Source organism: Musa acuminata, chromosome BXJ1-8 (genome assembly GCF_036884655.1).
Source record: "Musa acuminata AAA Group cultivar baxijiao chromosome BXJ1-8, Cavendish_Baxijiao_AAA, whole genome shotgun sequence".
Lineage (NCBI taxonomy): Eukaryota > Viridiplantae > Streptophyta > Magnoliopsida > Zingiberales > Musaceae > Musa > Musa acuminata.
Window position 1 is genome coordinate 4,598,690 of NC_088334.1, and position 20,869 is coordinate 4,619,558.

The 20,869-nt window shown below is 38.9% G+C and overlaps 2 protein-coding genes and 1 long non-coding RNA gene across 5 annotated transcripts; 1 reads left to right on the forward strand and 2 right to left on the reverse strand.

The window, feature by feature from the left end:
* Positions 1-3,371: 3,371 nt before the first annotated feature.
* On the reverse strand, positions 3,372-4,837 carry LOC135587156 (uncharacterized). Its single transcript, XR_010475781.1, has 3 exons — positions 4,515-4,837; positions 3,582-3,655; positions 3,372-3,492 (listed from the first exon to the last, which is right to left on the reverse strand). It is a non-coding gene; the product is annotated as an uncharacterized LOC135587156 (long non-coding RNA).
* An 8,252-nt stretch (positions 4,838-13,089) lies between these two features.
* On the forward strand, positions 13,090-16,901 carry LOC103993677 (mediator of RNA polymerase II transcription subunit 28). The gene is made up of 3 exons (XM_009413831.3): positions 13,090-13,393; positions 16,396-16,508; positions 16,611-16,901. Exons 1-3 carry the CDS (start codon positions 13,135-13,137, stop codon positions 16,743-16,745), a joined length of 507 nt encoding a protein of 168 aa, XP_009412106.2. The 5' UTR covers positions 13,090-13,134; the 3' UTR covers positions 16,746-16,901.
* Positions 16,902-17,147: 246 nt separating this feature from the next.
* LOC103993676 (serine/threonine-protein phosphatase PP1) lies at positions 17,148-20,191 on the reverse strand. Of its 3 annotated transcripts, XM_009413830.3 has the most exons (5): positions 19,923-20,191; positions 17,972-18,531; positions 17,656-17,859; positions 17,555-17,573; positions 17,149-17,402 (listed from the first exon to the last, which is right to left on the reverse strand). In XM_009413830.3, the coding sequence occupies exons 1-4, from the start codon at positions 20,122-20,124 to the stop codon at positions 17,556-17,558; spliced, it is 984 nt and encodes a 327-aa protein (XP_009412105.2). In that variant the 5' UTR covers positions 20,125-20,191; the 3' UTR covers positions 17,149-17,402; position 17,555. The 3 variants fall into 3 exon arrangements, with proteins under 3 accessions (XP_064934286.1, XP_009412105.2, XP_018685243.2); XM_065078214.1 differs by having other exon boundaries at positions 17,148-17,573; XM_018829698.2 differs by lacking the exons at positions 17,149-17,402; positions 17,555-17,573 and having other exon boundaries at positions 17,672-17,855.
* Between the last annotated feature and the right edge of the window lie 678 nt (positions 20,192-20,869).

Consider the following 20,869-nt stretch of genomic DNA (forward strand, 5'->3'; position numbering starts at 1 on the left):
GTAGCCAAATCAGAAATACAGGGGGAAAAAAAAGGAATGCATGAAATTAATTCCCCTATAGTGTTGATTATAAAAAAATAAATAGTTATTAAGAAAAGATGAAAGGAAAATAAGCTTTTTGAATCTGCACCAACAATTTCAACATCATAATTACAAAACCATGCAAAGCAAGCAACTTGGAGACCACAGTATCATCATTTTGGTAATAACTATGTCCACGCACTACAAGCTCGACCTTACTTGCACAAGAATCTTAACTATATCCACGCAACTTGAGGCACGAAGACGCCACTACTACACCACCTCGGTCCACGCAACTTGGAGGCCGGTCGCGGCCATGGGCCTCGTCGATGGCTCGTGGACCACCCTGGGAAGGGAGGCGTGGGGGAGGGTGTTCACCGGCAACGGGGAGGTCCTCCAGCGCACGAAGGCCGTGCTGCCGGTGATCGGGCTATACGAGCTCGCAAACTGCTCGCAGACGACAAGGTGCGTTGTGCTAGAGGCAGCGCCCAGCCGTCGGTCTTTCTGGGCCTCAGCCTCGGGCTTCTAGACATGGACTGGGAAGGCGAGGCCCCGAAAGCGGTGGGCTTGGTGGGGACGATGGCAGCAATTAAATTGAAAGTAAACATGCCATGCAGGAACTGTATCTCAATTGGAGTCATGAAAGTTAAAATTTGCTTGCGTGGAAGTCAAATCCACATCACAAGGACATGATGCGGCATATTGGATTCTCTCTTCGCCCATGGGTTTTAGGGCCCACAACCAAATAATTCTGTGCTACAAAAAATGCCTTACTCGGTACCTGATTGATATATCTAGTGAAAATGACGTAGCTTCCACGCATGCACTTGATCTAGAATATGGGTTCGTGCATTCAGTCCCAGGCTGGATTCATCACAGTAAGGATAGACGTGCCACGCAAGAAACAGGACCAAAAGGCCGCTGAGTGGGTCCCTTCCCCGTGCGACAGAGGACACGCGGAGGACAGAGAGCGCTAGAAGTCAATAAATCCCCACTAACGCACGGATGCGTCCTCGGCTTACGGTTCACACCCTTCTCTAGTTCACTTGTTTATGATGGTCAATGCTCGCCCATACCTTAGCCTACTCCAGGCAATCACGTAATTATGTCATCATATTTTAGTACATTGATGGTGTTCGATGTGGTTACTACCTACCAATTCCCAGATCAAAATATATAACATGTCAGTTGTTACCAGGCCTACTTCCAGAAACACCACATGGACGGGAGACATAAATAGGGCTTAATGTGCAGTCTCAGCCACATTACAGAGCATCCCAACTGTAGAAATCATGGTGAAAGCAAAATGCAGGAAATGCATCTAAGAGTAGCATCAGAGCCCACTAAAACTAAAACAAGGGGCAAGGGATTCCCAATATGCTTTCCACCGCCTGTCAATCCCACTTTCTCCTGTGGCAACTCCCTACTTGTTTGATTCATATTCTAGTGTTTCTGAGTGCACCATCCATTCACGATGGGAAGGCATCAATCACCCACTGATTCAACAAGCTTCCCAATCAGATCAACACAGCATCTCCCATTAATATACCCACTAAAGACAACCCAGGGACCATTTCCCCAATCAACATCAGAGCATGCACGCACTCCACCCCCACCGTGTTCCTACGGAGCAGCAGACGCAGCCTTCTTCCTTAAATACGCTCTCCCTTTCCCACCCCCACAGAAGATGATGAAAATAAGAAACAGAGTCGGAGTGGGAGTAGTGTGCGCATGGCGGGTTTAAGCGTTCTATTAGAAACCCAAGAGACGTTCCCAAAAGACACCCATATCATAAGCAAAATTTCCCTCAAGAACTATACTTCCTCCTTAACTTCTTCTTGTTCTACCCGGAGGAGCACTTTTCTGGAAGACTGTTACCTCTGCAGGAGAAGACTTCATCACGGCAAAGATATCTACATGTACAGGTCAGGAACCAACGAGAAGTTTCTTTCTTCTACAGTTCAATATGTTCCCGGAGTGTCCCTGAATGGGGGCATTCGGGGAACGGGAACACTGTTTCTCTCACTCTCAGGGGTGTTACTTGGCTGGCTTCTGACTTAACATTACTGCAGAGGGGACCGAGCCTTCTGCAGCGAAGAGTGCCGGCGCCGGCAGATATTTATGGACGAGGAGAGCGGGAAGAGAGACAACTGCTCCCTGGCCACCGCGGCGAGCGGGAAGCACCCGGTGGGGCGCCGCGGGGGGAGGGCAACCGCCAGGCGACGGGCGCTCGCCAGTGGTTTTGCTCTTTAGAAGCCGCAGTTCGCAGGAAGAGGCAAGGCTATTTAGGACCTTCTCGAGAGCTCTGTTGTCTATACGGCGGGCAGTGTAAGAACCGAGGAAAGATCACCGATTGCACAATTCTCTAGAAATCGAGTGGCTGATGCGGAGTGAGCTCTCCAGTTATGAAAATGGAATGTTCTTTAGGTCTATCACGATCTAATCGCTTTGATAATTTGGTTTGACTTTATATATATATATATATCAGATCCTTGTAAATCTATCTTAATATTAATTTATTATGAATATAAGACTAATCATTCTCCTTTCAACACAAGGGAGGACGATAAAGAGCTACCCACACTAACAAATAAAATAAAATAAAAAAATAACCAAAATAGTTTTCTCTCCGTCAATAAAAGATTTTTAATAGGACAAAAAGAACAAGAAAATGGTGCATAGTCATCAAAGAATCAAAGAACTGTAAATATTGCCTTATACTCTATGGTAAATTTTCTTTTAAGATAAAGTAAATATAAAAAAATAAAAGAAAATTTGAGTTTTAACAATGCCAATAGCTACTCTCTCTCGTCACATAACAAAGGGAAGGGTAATGCGGTGCTACATACGCCATAACAGCTACGTGAAGCAAAACGTGAACCCACATTACGAGCTATCTAATTCAGGATTGCCTTATGTTACATCAAAGTAGTAACTCTCCAGAGATATCAGATTCCTCCAAGTATAACGATGTCACCGAGTGCCTATCATGAAACCAGCACTATGACACCTTATCCAAACTAAAAGCTCTCAAGCACGAGCACACACAGGAGAAAGTGAAAGCAACGGCCACCCAATATTGTTGCTTTCCTCTTAGGATACTTAAGAAGCTGTGTGTGCAGCCAAACCCCATGTTGCCCCACCTGTGCCCTCTACCGTTATCTAGCAATATCATGGATGGTTTACTACGTGACAGGAGGATAATAGATTAGAATATATGCATCCTAAGCTGAGAACACGATAGCTTTCACAAGGCTAAACCATCTTGATTTCAACTTATAAATTAGCATCAAGCATCAGCTTAAAGATTCAAATAACTCGAGAAATTTGTAATGAGGATGTACCTTGCAGGGTCGTTTGCATGTGATAGACTCCGAAGCACTGTGCAGTGATACTGCACTAATTAGTAGAGAAATCATGTTTCTGAAGTGCAGGTGTTGATGTTGATTTCAGAATAAAATGCTCGACTAGCTGTGATTTTGACATGAGAGGAAAAGCTATGAAAAAGTTGTCCAAGTCGGCTTATTAGAATGTGGAAAATAATTGATGTTGGTACACACCAGATATCTTTTTTGGAGGAAGGCCAAATTATGATGCTTAATTTTCAACATCTTCGTGCAACATTCTCAAAGGCCTGCACGCAAGAAATTCACTCATCAGTCGTCACAACGTTAAAGTAAAACAAGAGTTGTCATAATCTTAATGGTCGATAATATCTCAAGCTTACCATCTCACTCCTACTGAGAAACATTTTAGAGCACTTCTAACATCCCTCTGTCATGATTGATATCTAGTATTGACAAGCTTATAAACTATATGCAAACAACAAAAACCTTAATCACGGTTGGTTGTGGTAATAGACAAACTTCTGAGGATTGTAACACGAGGTTGCAGTTTGTGAAGTTCCTACTATGAGCAGAGTATACATATCCCACACTACCTTTAATCTGTCTTCGGACAACCAAACTGAATCAAAGTATTATGTCATGCTGGATTTTTCTTGTACTTTTTCTTTTGAGGGGACATCCAGATGGAATACATAGTACTTTTCCAATTTGTATGAACATGGACATAAACAGAAATATTATGAAGTCCTAAGAACATCAATGTCAATACTGTGGCTGATTTAAAGGCATTGGGAGGAAAGGGCTGCAGTACAATACAAAAGAGCTCAGAAAAAATTCAGATGATATGTTGGTTTCTCAGTAAATGTGGCTAATTAAAATGAATTGTTTTCTCTCGCTGCCACTAGTCAGAGTTAGAAACAAAATGATACCGGGGAGGAAAAAATGCAGAATGGATGTCGATAGAAAACCGATATAACAGTTGTACAGATAGAAAATATCACAGAAGGCAATGAACGAACTCTTGAAGAAACTTCGGTAAAACGAAATATAGCTCACCACCAAGTTTAAAATCGCAATGGGATACAGAAAGTTCACCACCCAACGGAAATTAAACGAGGATACAGAACTAGAAAATAAAAGACTCACCACTCAAGGACGCATCCAAGAGATACAGAGTTTAAGGGGTTCTCTAAGAGCTTCTGCCCAGATATCATCAGTTTCTAAAGTCCTGCCTAAGTCCTAAACACCAAAATAAATACTAGTGCATGAAACAACCCTTCATGCATAGGAAATTTCGAAATTAAGTGTTTACAGCTTCTAACCAACTATTTTAATGCACTCATTGGTAATGAAGAAATGTTCACAGCTGCCAACCAACTCCTTTAATGCATTCCTTTGTCTTGAAGAAAAGCACCTTGAAACAGCTTTAACTTTGTGCAGAGAATATGCTGATGAGCTGTCATTTTTTTGTGTGCTGAGATAAAGATTATGAGGCATCATTATTGACTAAAAAAGATACTAGATCATAATCAAAGCTCATATAATCATATTGTAGTAAATTAGACACTTCCGTGTCAATCTCCCCTGGTTGAATGAGACTTGTCCTCAAGTCTTCGTTTGATTCATCAACATGATTATAAAAAGGACTCAAATCAGCCACATTAAATGTTGGGGATACTCCGTAATCTTCAGGTAGCTCTATCTCATAAGCATTTCTGCCAATTCTCTTAAGCACCTTGAATGGACCATCAGCCTTTGGTTTTAATTTTCCAAATTTGCCCGGTGGAAACCTCTCCTTCCTTAGATGAATCCAGACCAAATCACCTGCATTAAACTCCACATGTTTTCTGTGTTTGTTTGCAGCATGCATGTACCTCTCATTTTGCTTCTCAATGGTTGCTTTCACACCCTCATGCAGCTTCTTTATCTGCTTAGCTCTTTCATCAGCATCTCCACTAAATTGCTTTGTTATAGAGTGAGGGATTAAGTCCAAAGGACCAGCAGGATTAGCACCATAAACTACCTCAAAAGGACTCTTACCAATACTATGATGCATAGAACGATTGTAAGCAAACTCAATTTGTGGAAGAATGACATCCCATTGCTTAATATTCTTGCCAACATAGCTTCTAAGTAAATTTCCCAAGCTTCGGTTTGTTACCTCAGTTTGCCCATCGGTTTGTGGATGATGCGAGCTACTGAAATTCAAAGAAGTACCCAGCTTCCTCCAAAGAGTTCTCCAAAAATGACTAACAAATTTTGAATCTCGATCAGACACCATAGTTCTTGGAATACCATGCAATTTAACAATCTCCTTAAAATATAAATCAGCAATATGAGATGCATCATTTGATTTATTGCATGGAACAAAGTGAGACATTTTTGAAAATCTATCAACAACAACCATGATAGAATCCTTGTTCCTTTGAGTTCTTGGCAGTCCTAAAACGAAATCAAGACTCACATCCTCCCATGGAGCATTTGGCACTGGCAATGGAGTGTACAACCCAGAATTTTGACTTCTTGTTTTTGCCAAATGACATAATCGGCATTGCTTCACATGTCTATCCACATCTCTGAACATTTTAGGCCAGTAGAAATTTGATTGAACAAGAGCTAGAGTCTTGTCCCTACCGAAATGTCCTCCCAAAACACCACCATGAGCTTCAGCTAGAATTACTTGTCTCAAAGAACAAGTTGGAACACATAAAGCATTAGCTCGAAAAAGAAAACCATCAAAGATCGAAAATTGTTGAAAGGAACCTGATTTGCAATTCTGCCATATCGAGCCAAAATCCACATCATTCTCATATAGATCTTTGAATGTTTCAAATCCAACCACTTTGACTTCCATTGCTGATAATAAAGAATGCTTTCTGCTCAATGCGTCAGCAACTACATTTTGAACACCAGATTTGTGCTTAATTGTAAAGTTGTAAGATTGTAAGAACTCCACCCAAGCTGCATGCCTCTTGTTTAGCTTGTGCTGATGATTAATGAACTTTAATGCCTCGTGATCAGAATATAGAACAAATGGCTTGGCGAGAAGATATTGACTCCAATGAGACAAAGCTCGATAAATCGCATAAAACTCCTTATCATAAGTAGAGTATTTCTTTCTTGTATCATTCAGCTTTTCACTAAAAAATGCAATGGGCCTTCCGTCTTGACTCAAAACAGCACCAATTCCCACATTAGATGCATCACATTCAACTTCAAACACATTATCAAAATTTGGTAGAACTAAGATAGGAGCCTCAGTAACCTTTCTTTTCAAAAGCTCAAAAGCATCGTTAGCCTCACTAGTCCATTTGAATTTGTCACATTTCAGACATTCGGTGATTGGAGCGACAATAGAGCTGAAACTCTTGATGAATCTTCTATAAAAAGATGTTAAGCCATGGAAACTCCTCACATCATGTAATGAAGCAGGTGTTGGCCAATTGAGAATAGCTTCCACCTTACTTTGATCCATCATGATTCCATCTTTTGAAACAACATACCCCAAAAACACCACACTAGAAGTAAAGAAATCACATTTGTTTAGATTAGCATAAAGTTTTTGCTGCCTCAAAATAAGAAAGATTTCTTTCAGATGACTCATATGCTCCTCTTCACTCTTGCTGTACACCAATATATCGTCAAAATAAACAACAACAAATATTCCAATGAATGGCTTAAGTATGTGATTCATAAATCTCATGAATGTGCTAGGAGCATTAGATAGTCCAAATGGCATAACCAACCATTCATATAAGCCTTCTCTAGTTTTAAACGCTGTTTTCCACTCATCTCCGGGCCTCATTCTTATTTGGTGATAGCCACTCCTCAAATCAATTTTTGAGAAAATACAAGCACCACACAATTGATCAAGTAAGTCATCTAACCTTGGAATAGGAAAGCGATAGTCCACTGTGATTTTGTTGATGGTGCGACTGTCCACGCACATTCTCCAAGAACCATCTTTCTTAGGCACCAACAAGGCTGGAACTGCACAGGGACTCATGCTCTCCCGAATTAACCCCTTTTTCACTAATTCATCAACTTGCCTTTGAAGTTCTTCATGTTCTTTAGGACTCATTCTGTACGCAGCCTTATTAGGTAGAACAGCCCCCGGAATAAGATCAATGTGATGTTGAATGTCTCTCAAAGGTGGAAGGCCATGTGGAATCTCTTCCGGTATAACATCTTGAAATTCTTCTAGGATTGGTTGCATGATTTTTGGTGTCTCCTTATGTTGTTCGTTCTCCTCTACTACCATTAGGGCCAAAACATGACCGCCCTTGTCCAATTCATATCTGCATTCTCTATAAGAAATAAAAGCACTAACTTCCTTCTTTGGCGCACTGATTTCGGAAGGTTGTAATGGAGCTAAGATAATCTTCTTTTCATTCACTTTAAAAGAATAAGTATGTTTATAACCATCATACAACACTCTTCTATCATAATGCCAAGGTCTTCCCAATAGTAAATGACAAGCATCCATAGGGGCAACATCACACCACACTTTATCTTTATAATACTTGCCAATAGAAAATGAAACTAAACATCTTTTAGTTACCTTGATGTCATTTCCTTTTTGCAACCAACATAATTGGTATGGATGTGGATGAGGGATCGTATCCAACTTCAGCTTCTGCACCATTTCCAAAGAAACCACGTTCTCAAAACTGCCACTGTCGATGATCACCAAGCACACCTTGCCAAGAGAAGTGCATTTAGTGTGAAACACATTTTTTCTCACCCAACTTTCATCGTCGGCCACATATGACACTTGTAAACTACGTTGCAATACAATAGACAAACCATGATCAGCATAAGTAATCTCTTCCTCATCATCATCGTATTTTGGTTCGTTGTCAGTTTCATCTTCTCCTCCATCACTATGATCTTCAACCAAAGTTACAATCCTCCTATTTGGACAATCTGATGCGATATGCCCAAAACCATGACATTTGAAGCATTTTCGACCACTTGGGGTAGAAGAATTATGTGTTTTTTTGCTGCCAGCAGATTCTTCACCCTTTTCTTGCACCTTCGATATCACCTTGCTTTGGACAGTAGGCTTGGAACTTCCTCCTTTTGTGTAGCCTTCTTTTGAGCTATACCGAAAACTCTTTTCAAACTTCTGTTGCTTTTCAACTTTTAATGCCAGCTTGCTCACATCATTTAAAGACCAATATGACTGTAGCTGAACAACTTTAGCAATCTCATACTTCAGACCTCCCAAGTATCTTGCAATTGTTTGCTCTTCCGGTTCCACAAGCTCTCCTTTTAACATCAAATTATCAAATTCTGCAGTGTACTCCTCCACACTAAGATCTTTTTGCTTGAAATCATGTATTTTGAGAAAGATCTCTTGTCTATAATTATGAGGTAAATATTTTCTCTTTAGCTCCCTTTTCATTTTCTCCCATGTAACGATCTTACTCTTCCCCTCACGTTCTCTTTGTTTCTTCAGATTTTCCCACCAAAAAGATGCATTCCGCCTGAGTTTGAGTGCCACAAGTTTGACCTTCTTTTGTTCCGGTGGTTCATGAAAATCGAAAATTCTTTCTACTGTATTAAGCCAATCGATAAAATCATCAACATTTATTTTGCCTTCAAATTCAGGAATATCAAATCTGGGGTTATATTTATTCTGCCACTCGTCTTGGACTTCATTTCTTCTCCGACATCTTCTCGACTCCCTTGGAAGAAGTGTATCATCATCAGAAGTAAACTCTCGAGCTTCATTTTCATATTTGTTATGTCTACTCTGAAGTTCATCGATTATCTCATTTTTTTCTTGTAGGCTATGCAGCAATTTTCGTAGCTGCAGCCTCAACGACTCAGCGTCATCTTCGTGATCGCTACCTTCACCAACTACATCTTTTCCATTCCGCCTTGCCATGATCTCTAGCCTTTAGCTCTGATACCAAACTGATACCGGGGAGGGAAAAATGCAGAATGGATGTCGATAGAAAACCGATATAACAGTTGTACAGATAGAAAATATCACAGAAGGCAATGAACGAACTCTTGAAGAAACTTCGGTAAAACGAAATATAGCTCACCACCAAGTTTAAAATCGCAATGGGATACAGAAAGTTCACCACCCAACGGAAATTAAACGAGGATACAGAACTAGAAAATAAAAGACTCACCACTCAAGGACGCATCCAAGAGATACAGAGTTTAAGGGGTTCTCTAAGAGCTTCTGCCCAGATATCATCAGTTTCTAAAGTCCTGCCTAAGTCCTAAACACCAAAATAAATACTAGTGCATGAAACAACCCTTCATGCATAGGAAATTTCGAAATTAAGTGTTTACAGCTTCTAACCAACTATTTTAATGCACTCATTGGTAATGAAGAAATGTTCACAGCTGCCAACCAACTCCTTTAATGCATTCCTTTGTCTTGAAGAAAAGCACCTTGAAACAGCTTTAACTTTGTGCAGAGAATATGCTGATGAGCTGTCATTTTTTTGTGTGCTGAGATAAAGATTATGAGGCATCATTATTGACTGAAAAAGATACTAGATCATAATCAAAGCTCATATAATCATATTGTAGTAAATTAGACACTTCCGTGTCACAAAATAAATATATCTCTGCGACAGGATTGTTTAGAAACAAAAACAAGTCAACAAAATAATTACATTTGGAGTAAGGCCAAAGGCAGAAGGAGGGAAGGCCACAAGCATGGACAAGGTTATCAGTGATGATGTTGATGCATGTCCCTCTGAAAAGCATATTCTGAACCTCTTAAAGGTCAAACAAGTAGAAAATGCAACATGGATGGCTTTCCTCTGGCTTTTAAGGTGGCATGGATTTGATGTATGTTTAAGTGGGAAAAGATAAATAAAAGCAACAATGACCATCACCTTTTGATTGTTACGTATGTTACCAAATAAGCAGACAATAAGTAAAATGTTTTACGTAACTATAATTACAAAAAAAAAAAAAAAACTAGCACTGCAGAGTTACAGAGATCGTAATGAAAAGCTATGAAAACTGTATATTGATGATAATGTGTTCATATTTCCTATTCTTGTGTGCTTAAGGTCTAACTTCAGTCGTTCATAAACCAATAATTTTACACATCATAAGCTGGAAGCATGACATAAGAAGCTTAATGAACAAACCTTATGGCACACATATACTGCAGTATTATGTTTCACGGTAAATGAGTAAATCAATACAACTCAAGTTCTTATTATGGAAATACCGTCACACATTACAAACATTTATACTAAGGTACACTTTGCAAATAATGGCCTGTGAAAAAAAGCTAGATGGAAATTGAAGGAAACCAGCAAATTGCTGACCACCATAGATTCTTATTTTCGAGATTCTAGGATGATAATGAAGCAGCCTTTCTGGACTTATGGTAGAGTTGGAAAAAAACTATAACAGTATAAAAGAAAGCAAGGATGGCCATAGACTATAGAGTGATTTAACTTTGCAAAAATAGTAGCCACGTTTAACTTTACTCGTTCCCTCAAAAATAACTTTTAAGGCACATAAGAAATGGGAAAGGATACAAAAGAAAATAAAGAGCATAAAGAAAGGTTTTGGATTAAACAATTTCGTAAAAAAGTTGTCATGATAAAACATGTACACTCGCAAGTGTCATGTAAGCTGTCAGTGCAAGCATATCCTAAACAGATGCAATCAAAGCCTTTGCAACTTATATTGTAGTTTCCAAATGGAAAGATTACATTATTACACAACATTCATAAACATAATTCTAGTCAACACAAGCATTCTGCAAGGGAAAATTCAAGGTAAGCTGTTTAAGTATTGGAACTTTCAGTTCAACTAAAAATAATAAGCTGATTTCAGGTTCTCTTAGAATAATGGACCATATCATCAACACAACTAGGGAGATAAAAGAAAAAAAACCCCTATAAAGCAGACAGAACCCAAAAGCAATGGGGATCAGCATACAGAGAATCTTGAAAAGAACGTTCCTGCTTTGACTTGCAACTCGAAGACATGCATCACCCACAAACAATCAAAACATAACCTGCATCATTAATGCTTCTAAAACCATCCACAAATTATTTAGCATCTAAAATTCGAAGTAATTAAGTTGTCCCACAAGCTCAATTGTCTTGACCTTAATATCCCAATGAATTTGGAAGCAAAAAAGAAAGAGCCATATGAAAAAGCAGGGAAGACATAACTTGCAGACAATGATGACCAATGTTATTCATACACACAGATGGGGGAGAAGACAGCAGGGAAAAAATATGGTACACCAACAGGCACAAGACTAATGTTGCAGTCAGAAACTGAAAACAAAGAGTTAGCTACTTACCTTATCAAAATGATTTGACAATGGTATATATTTTTGTGCCTTAAGGTGATATATTGAAATAACAGTGAAACTATATCCAATTAGTTAAAGTTGTAGCTTCTAAACATCAATGTTTCCTTTTAAATAGATAAATATTGAGCTGGAATTAAACCTTTACTACAAAAATTTAAGAAATGAGAATTGAACCTCGCAAAAGTATGAAAAAAGTCAAAATATGCCATTTAGTTCTGTTCTACAAGACACCAACAGGATCATTGCTAGACTAAACTAAATTTGAACTACCTTTTTTTAATTTTAGGTACTCAAGTACATCAAGATAATGCTCATAAAATGATATTTCGTTGCTCAAATCAAGAAATCCATATATGATATGTCAAAGTAGTTGATGAACCTTAGGCTTGTACGCCTAGATTTCTTCTTACAAACAAGACAACATGTTGCTACTTATGCACCATCTCTCCTGTTTGATGCAATGCACAACAAGAATCACAAATGAGTTATGCACACGAGGGTTTCTTTATCTAATAAAGGAAGTACAATATGGATCGAAGTCTCCAAGAAAGGGATATGATTATGCATTAATATCCAGATCAATAAGTACATCCACCTTACTCACGAAGAACCAAAATCTCTACTTATCCACGGGGAGAATCATTGTGCTACTCATAGATCAACCGGAAAGAGAAAACGGAAAGAAGATTGAAGCATCACACATCGTGAACAAAGACGATCAGATCTGCTCCTGTTTATGCTAATCCTTGACCATAAGAAAGATGAACAACAAGAGAAGGAGAGCAATCGACATCAAGTTAAGAGGAAAAGCAACTGAAAGATCAGATCAGAAAGAGAATGGAAGGCGAGATCTACCTCCACCTCTGGCTCCGCCATCTCTGTTCTTCCACCCGCAGTCTTTCCCTCTCTTTCTACCCTCTTGAATAAGTGTGAGATGCTCCTCAGCGCGGCTGCCCTTTTATAGCCTCGATCAGTTGCGCTCAGCCTAAAATGGTTCTTTATTGGGCCAAATCCGGTCTGGCCCACCAATAAATTAAGTACCCAATTCTATTTGGCCCGCTTAAAGATGATAGTTCAGATGAATAAAAAGGCGAATTCTCGGAAAAACTCATAATTTTCGATTTTCTCGAAAAATATCTTTTTTAATATTTTCAAAAAGATATATTTTATTTATCATAACCCTATAAAATATTCTTTAATATGACATTTTATCCAATCCCTCATGTATTTTATAGTGTTAGTTATATTTTTTTTATTAGTAAGTCTTTATCCACTAAAATATTATAAGTCTATTCAAAAACACTATAATCAAGGAATAATCAATTAGCTAATGAGGATTGATGTTAAGATGTTAGTTGCTTAGCACTATATATATATATATATATATATATATAAGTTGAAGCGTATTATTTAGTTTCTTGGAAGTTCCTGCTCTCGAATCATCTAGGAATGGCAGATCAGCAGCAGCAGGCTCCACCGTCGGAGCCAGAGAGAGGCGATGCCGCGGCGTCCCGGGCTAGGCTGTCTTCGAGGTCCCCCATGGGGGCGGAGGGGCACCCGGCTCAACTGGAAGCGCCGCCCGTACCGTCCCCGCCGCAGCGGGAGGAGATGATGGCCTGCGTGGTGGCGCTTGAGGCGGCGCTTCTCCCTTGCCTCCCCGCCCGCGAGCTCCAGGCCGTCGACCGCTCCGTCCACTGCTCCCACCAGAGTCAGTCCCCTAACGCCTTCTGATCCATCTCCTTCTTTCTTGCTCGCTGAATCCGTTTTTGGTAGAAAAAGTTGGGAGATTAGAGATCACTCATCTTTGTAGCTTAGAATTCCAGTCACTATTGATAATGCAGGATAGATCAGAACTTTGGATTAACGTTTCCTTGAATAGATTGCCAAAGCTTCAGTGCCTACTTGCCAGGTTTTCATGGGTCCCGTGTCTGGGACAGGTGACGATGGTAATCTGAACAGATAGATGTTTGTTGTTTTGCTTCAATGACAATGGGCCATAGCTTCGTTGCCAAATTTTGTAGACCTAATATAGAGGTAATCATGTGTATGGTTGCTGAAGACTGACATTTGGCCATTAGGTGTTTGTTGATTTGCTCCAACGAGAATTATCTTGAGCATGCCATCGTGAATAGCTAGTCGGTTGAAAACTCTGGATACTTTGGGCTTGCTGCTTTGATATAAGAATTGCAACATTGAATAGAAAAAGGAGAGAGAGACGAAAGAAAAAAGATTGCATCCTTGAACAAGTTGCTGAATCCTAGTTTTGCTGATCAATGGAATTAGATATATTGCTGGTTAAGTTCACTCAACATAGCATTTGCTTATGTCAAATGTACATGGAATTGTATGTCTGCATCCACAAGTCATGTTGGATACGTATCTGTTCTACAGTCACTTATTGAACTCTTTAATGATACAAATTAAAGAATATTCACATGAATGTGTATATATAAGAAGTAAATCCTTTTATTACTATAAGTTCTTTCATTAATTTGACTTTCAGTATTTCACATTGTTAGAACATTATAACTCCTTGCGACACATGGATACATGTCCATGTCAGATTTTCATGCCCATATCCATGAGTTAACTTTTGTGAGAAGTGGAAAATCTAATGCATGTCATTCATGGTACTGTATCTGGCGGGTAGCAGTGTTGAACCACAGTGATGTTTGGTAATTTACTAACCAGGCAAATTTTCTGCTTCTGATTATATTCTGGTGCTTATGTTTGATTAATCTTAACCTTAGGGTTTTGAACAAAGGATGTTGATATCACAAGATCAGATCTGCAGAAATAGCACTTTGTGTAACGTAGTTGGGACCTTTAGATCAACTAAACATATGATCATAATTGCTTAATTATCTCATTTTCATGGTTATTTGCTTAGTTTGGGTGCTTTGTAATGCGGAGAGTTGAAGTTTAAGCTAGTAACAGATACTTTATGGTTTTAAAACTAGTTGTTGAGATATTTTATCATCAAGGAAACATGATCATCTTTGTCACTTGCTCTCCTGGAACTTGCCATCAGATTTGGATGGAATAATATTATGAAAGGTTGTGTTATTACACCTTGGAGTGCAACTTCTAGATACTACTGTTAAATCCCTTGAGGTGAGCTCTATGATGGTGCGGAATAAAAATATCCTGAAAATAGAAGTTCATCTCTGTTGAAACCACAAAAGATTCAAATAGCTTCATAGCCACTATGGATTCTTTGGGACAAGAGATCTGAGTTACCAAAAATTTACTTACTGATATTTGCATCTTTAAAGAAGTATGCTTTTCTAGAGAAGAATCTCATATACTGGAGATCCGCTTTATATGTATGTGTTTGCAATGAGATCTTTAACATGCATGGAGACTGTTGTTTATAGTGCGTTGGTCCTTCTACAACTGGAAAAGAACTAGTTTGTGGAGATATCTGGCAGTTATTGCTGACACCATTGCAGTAACATGGCTCTACTTTCATATGAATTGGTTGTTGTTATCCATGATAAGTACCCAGGAAAGCAAGGAAAGAAGAGTCAACTTTTCTATTTGTATATGACTCCTCTAATTTATACTGATTTAGAGAGCTTGACTTGTCTTTGCAACTAAATGAAATAGAACAGCAAGCATATGAAACTCCAAAGACAAGGGTATATATAATGTCTTTGCTTTTGTTTGACAGAATTACAATTGCTTCATTCTTATTATTGACAAGATTGTAATGTTTTCCCGTGTTGAAATGAAATATTTAGATTATTTTCTTTTTGACATTTAGTTTATCTCATTGCTATTGCTTAAGATCATAAGAGTACATGAGATTAGCTAGCCTTTACATTAGTTCATCATTGATCATAATTGTGTTTATGGTCGGACATGTTTGATCTCTCCAGTTTTACTGGTCTGACCAAGAATCAGCATACAGATTGATTGAACAAGTTCGTCTGATTTGGTTCAAAATAAATTTATTTATTTATATTTTTAATAAAGACAACTAACATTTATTTACTTTACTCTCTCTCTCAATCGATCGAGTGGCTCTATTGTTATATCGCCTGTTGCTTTGTCACCACTGTCACTGCCCATTAGCTCACCATTGCCTTGCCACCAATTCTCGTCCTCCTCCTCCTCCTACTATGCTTTTCCTTCTCTTCTGGAGATGTTCGGCCTCCTCCACTCTTCTCTTCCTCTTTCCCTTTGACCTGGGTTGCCTGGTACACTGATGTACTATGTGTTGTTATACCAGTATATATCGGTTCCATATCTATCCAACCAGGGACTGGTATTGGTCTCGAACCGAAACTTGAATCTTTGGATCGGAATTCTTGGAACATTACAATTACATAACTTTGTTGTAATACACTAGGAATCCTAACAATTCACTATGGTTCTATAGTTACTTATTTCTTTTAAATTTGATAGTTAGTTATTTTGTTCTTTTCTTTAAGGTTCTGCTAAATTGCAATTCGTGAATGACAAAAATAACGGTTTATATGTGGTTGTTCGTTTCATTTTCGATTTCTTCTGTTTCCTTGGGGAGCTTAAATATAATGGTCTAAATTATCTGCAAACTCTTCACACACACACACACATGAAAACCTTGTCAAGTATGTAGAAGCATCATATGAGATTCATTAGTTGCATATCCATAAATTAGGGCTTGTATTTCTAGCATGGATTCCTGTCAACATTCAACATTGATCTGCGACCGATTGTCTCTAGTTGATGTTGAACGACACGCACGAGAATTTATGGAGGCCGCTAAAAAGCTCCAACTGTATTTCGTCAGGCTGCAGCGTGAGGACGAACCCACCAAGGAGGAAATGCTTCGCAAGGTACACTTTTGTGTGCAAATTTAAAGGTTTCTCATGCATCTTTGCTTGAAACTAAAGATGAAGCCCAGTGGTTATATTCATCTGGAATCATATGTTTTCCAGGAGATATCCGCGATGGAGGAAGAGTTAAAAACTAAAACCGAGTTGATCAAGAAGCATCAGAGGCTGATTGATGGGTGGAGGAAAGAGTTAAAAGAACAGCTGGAGAAGCACGTCACAGAATTGGAGACGGTGTAGAACCTGGAATTTGCATTCAACCACGAGGAAAGTTTTTGTGCTAAACAAGGAAGAAATGATCCTTTTCTGGCTTACTTAACTGCCCAACGATAACAGTTTTTATGTGCTAAAAGTTTGATTAGAATAAAATGCAATGTCAGCATATACTTCTCGATAGTCTTGGTAGGTTTAATCCCTTTGCTATAATACTATATGATGACATCGGAAGGTATCCAAAGGTTTACCCTATTGAGAAACTGAGTTCCATGAGCTTCAAATTATGGTTTTTACCTTGTGGGATTCAAGATAGAAGACTATTTTCTTTTGGATCAAGCTCAGATCATAATTCCTTTTTCTTTTTCCGTAGCATGTAATAGGCACACCACCACAGACTAAAGGGACACTGAAAGTTAAGAAGAGAGTGTATGGAACGATACCCAGAACACTGGCAGCGTCCGAAGAGATTCTCTTGCAAGTATTAGGTACAAAATCCAGCCACCTACATGGGTGAAGAAGAAGACGACATGGAAGAACAATTACGGATTGCTGTACAAAGAACAAAGCTTTAGTGTAAATTTACAGTTGTTTGCCAGCGCGCGTTGGACAAGCTTGGCTCTTCTAACCCTTAGGATTGGCTCTTCTGACCCTTAGGATTGGCTGTTGAAGGGGTTGTAAGACCTATCAGAATTAAGTACCACAGATTAGCAAACACCCTTTAGATCTCTGAGTTTTAAGGAAGAAACGTCAATCTTTGCCAATTACTGACTGGAGGCCACAACAAACGGTAAGAATCTTCAACAAGGAGAATTCAAGGTGTCAGTTTGAAGTACCTTAATCTTTAGACAAGCCCTGCAGAAAACATCTTCACAATTAAATCGAAGAAAAGAGGATAGATATAAAGCAACTCACCTCACCGGGCAAGCAAGTTTACCTTCTTAGGAGCTGCTTTTGTTGTGTTGGAGCTGCCTGGAGTAGATATGGGATCATGAGGTTTCAATATCTCAAATGAACAGCACAGGCTTTCATCTATGCTCAACAATGCACCCGCATTATCGAACTCCCCGCAGTAGTTTGGCGCTGAAAATAGAGTAACTAATTTTCGTTCTCCGAAAAACTCGTATCCATCCTCAACTACCTAGGATAAAATTTTATGTGAGTTGTACAATTGTATCGCATGAGTGGATGGATATATAGGAACCGAAGTGAGTAGGAAGAAGAAAAAGGGAGGAGGAAAAAGCTCTACTAACTTGATGACCGCGGCATACTAGATCAAGATCATGCTTTTCCAAGAACTCTGCAAGTTTATCAGCGCCAAAGGTAACTGAAACCCCGCGATTGCTTTCGCCCCATCCTTGATTCTTAGGATCAGGATCAGACCATAGTAGATCACAGAGAAGGCCATAGTCTGGGATTTCAATGGGCCTTGAGATTTCTCTAATTTGATCCAAGCTATTCAGCTCCGGTGAAAGGCCCCCGTGCATGCATAATACCTTTTTATCAATCAGTGCTACCATGGGTAAGCAATTAAAGCAATCACAGAATGTCTTCCATAGTCGAACATTGAATCTCCTTTTACATTCGTCGTAAAATCCATAGACTCTATTTATTTTTGCATCTTCATGATTGCCACGTAGAAGAAAGAATTTATCAGGGTATTTGACTTTATATGCCAAGAGCAAACATATTGTCTCCAAGCTTTGTTTGCCCCTATCCACATAGTCTCCGAGAAATAAATAAGTCGAATTAGGAGGGAAGCCACCTATTTCAAACAGCTTGAGAAGGTCGAGATATTGTCCATGAATATCACCTGTAATATATATATTTATATATCTCATGCATTAAAACAGAAAAATAGTTTTATCCAAGTAATGTAATTCACTATTTAACAGACACACACAACAAAAGATACACTTACCTTTGCTAATCTAATAAGTATTTTATAAAACCATTAGCGTGCATAAAGTTATGGCAAACTACATTTTTTGCCGAATTAACCTAAAACCAAAAAACAACACCATGATTTCAAATATTTTGGATCACATCTGATTAGCAAAGTTTTAACTACTAAAATTTCTTTGAAACTTATGCTGTAGGAAACACACTTACCAATCATCGAAATTATATCCAGTAAAATTTCTTTACAAAACTTAAGTACAAAATGACTTGAAAACCTTTAAGTAATCATTGACATATTTCTCAAATTCACTAATAAAGTATGTTGTCATGAAATGTAATGGTCATATTAATAATATGCAATGATCATCTAAGACGTTAGAGGCAGATTGTAACACCCCAACAATCCTGCACAATAAATAGAAGTAGGAACAAAGTTCTATGTATGACTTGAATGCTCCTCGTAATAATTTAAGCATTTTAGGATGCATGTAGCAAACCAAAAACTTACTTTGTCATGACACATTTGGTTATCTTGACATCAAGAACGGTTATCTCAATAGTTATATAGACCAATATTTCAATGAAGATATTAGGTAACTTAATAGTCATTTGAAAAATGAATGGCTAATTATAGATTATCTCTTGTAATTAATTATTCTTAGTATTTCGATCTCTATTCTTTCAAAAATTATATTGAAGATCTTTATACGAAAGTGAGACATTTAATCCTGTTGTTTCAATAAAATTGTCCATCTTTCTTTGTTTAATCTTATAAAATTATATTTTAAATCATGTATAAGGATCTCAATATTTTACCTAATCTAATATAATTTTTGAAAATTATAGAGATCAAAATGCTAAAGCAGTTAATTATGAAAAATAATTTATAATTAGCTCGAAAATGAAATATGTTCTTTATGACAAAAATCTGCAACATATGTGGACGAAGCAAACGGATGGAAGAGTAAAGGAAAAGGTCCTCTTAGAATCTTAAGCTATTAGGAAAAAGCCCCAAATTTATGTTTAGCTCATCTACAGACGAAGGATCCGCAGATTTGCCCTTTGGACGTGAGCAAACAGTAGTTCGTGCTGAAGCTTTTGACCGAAGAGAAGGAAGACAAAAGGGAGATATACGACGAACATTGGCCAAGCAAGATGATGTGCCAAACGAGATCACCCTATTCGAACGGCAACCAAATAAGACCAATTCCTAGAGCACGAATCAAGAAATCGAGGAGAGAATGCAGCGATGCGGCAAAGGAACGGAGAGTGAATGCAGCAAAGGAGTACGAGAGAACCGACCGCAGATCTTGATGGGGGGGTGGAGGTCGAGGAGGTTGGGCTGGGCGAGGAAGACGTTCTTGGCCTCGAGGCAGAGTTGGCGGATCTCCGCCTCCGACAGCTGGACCTGGCGGCCGCTCCGCCTGCCCTCCAGCAGCCGGTGTATCACGTCGTCGAGCACCGCCCCTTCCATGGCCCCCATCGAGCTCTTCGTCGTCATCATCTTCCCCCCTTCGTCGTATCGGTGGCGGGGGAGGAGGAGGCGACGACGGGGACGACCCCTTTTTTATTTTCCGTTTATTTATTTGAAGAAGAATGATTCAGAGGCGCGGCGATGCGAAATAGGCGTTAGTTTGGAGCCCACGAGCATTTGGCACGCGCACAATTTACGCGCGCGACCGACGTCCCATCTGGGCCACCTCGGCGGGCAACCGCTACACGTCCGTGGGGTCCAGCATTTCCCGCGCTTCAAATTTGGGCCTGCGATGGTGGTAGAAAAATATTCTCCATTTACTAATTGGTATTTATTTTTGTGTCCGAGAGAGTTTATCGGTAGAAGAAAGTGCAGAGGCGTTGGGAGTCATCAACGCTAGTTGACTGTCCTTCATATTCTGGATCAAAATGCTTGCACCATATCTTTTTACCTATTCTGGGCCTTACAGATTAAGGTCCATCTTTTTTGCCTCGAGAAGATTGAAGGAGAATTAAGGTTCATCTATTTGGGATGTTTCTACCAAATTTTTGGCATTAATTAGTGAATCTCATGAATTCAAAAATGTGAGCTTATAACTATCGAGTCCAATATAGATTCACATCAATCCGCTAATTTCATATATAACATGTGTCTATGTGGACTAATTATTTTATTGTGTTTATACTTCATCAGGTATATTTGAGAATTTTTTATCTTTGTTATTAAAACTAGTCAAGGCAATGGATGGATGAAGAGAATGAGAGTCGTGTTAGTG

What these genes read in the sequence shown, in the direction of transcription:
- LOC103993676 (XM_065078214.1), bottom strand. Translation starts at nt 20,124, where the DNA reads ATGATGACGACGAAGAGCTCGATGGGGGCCATGGAAGGGGCGGTGCTC. An exon ending in CCCCCCCATCAAGATCTGCG is followed by an intron (nt 18,532 to 19,922) that starts GTCGGTTCTCTC and finishes TATATATTACAG; the next exon opens with GTGATATTCATGGACAATAT. An exon ending in TAGTATGCCGCGGTCATCAA is followed by an intron (nt 17,860 to 17,971) that starts GTTAGTAGAGCT and finishes ATTTTATCCTAG; the next exon opens with GTAGTTGAGGATGGATACGA.
- LOC103993677 (XM_009413831.3), top strand. Translation starts at nt 13,135, where the DNA reads ATGGCAGATCAGCAGCAGCAGGCTCCACCGTCGGAGCCAGAGAGAGGC. An exon ending in CGTCCACTGCTCCCACCAGA is followed by an intron (nt 13,394 to 16,395) that starts GTCAGTCCCCTA and finishes GATTGTCTCTAG; the next exon opens with TTGATGTTGAACGACACGCA. An exon ending in AGGAGGAAATGCTTCGCAAG is followed by an intron (nt 16,509 to 16,610) that starts GTACACTTTTGT and finishes TATGTTTTCCAG; the next exon opens with GAGATATCCGCGATGGAGGA.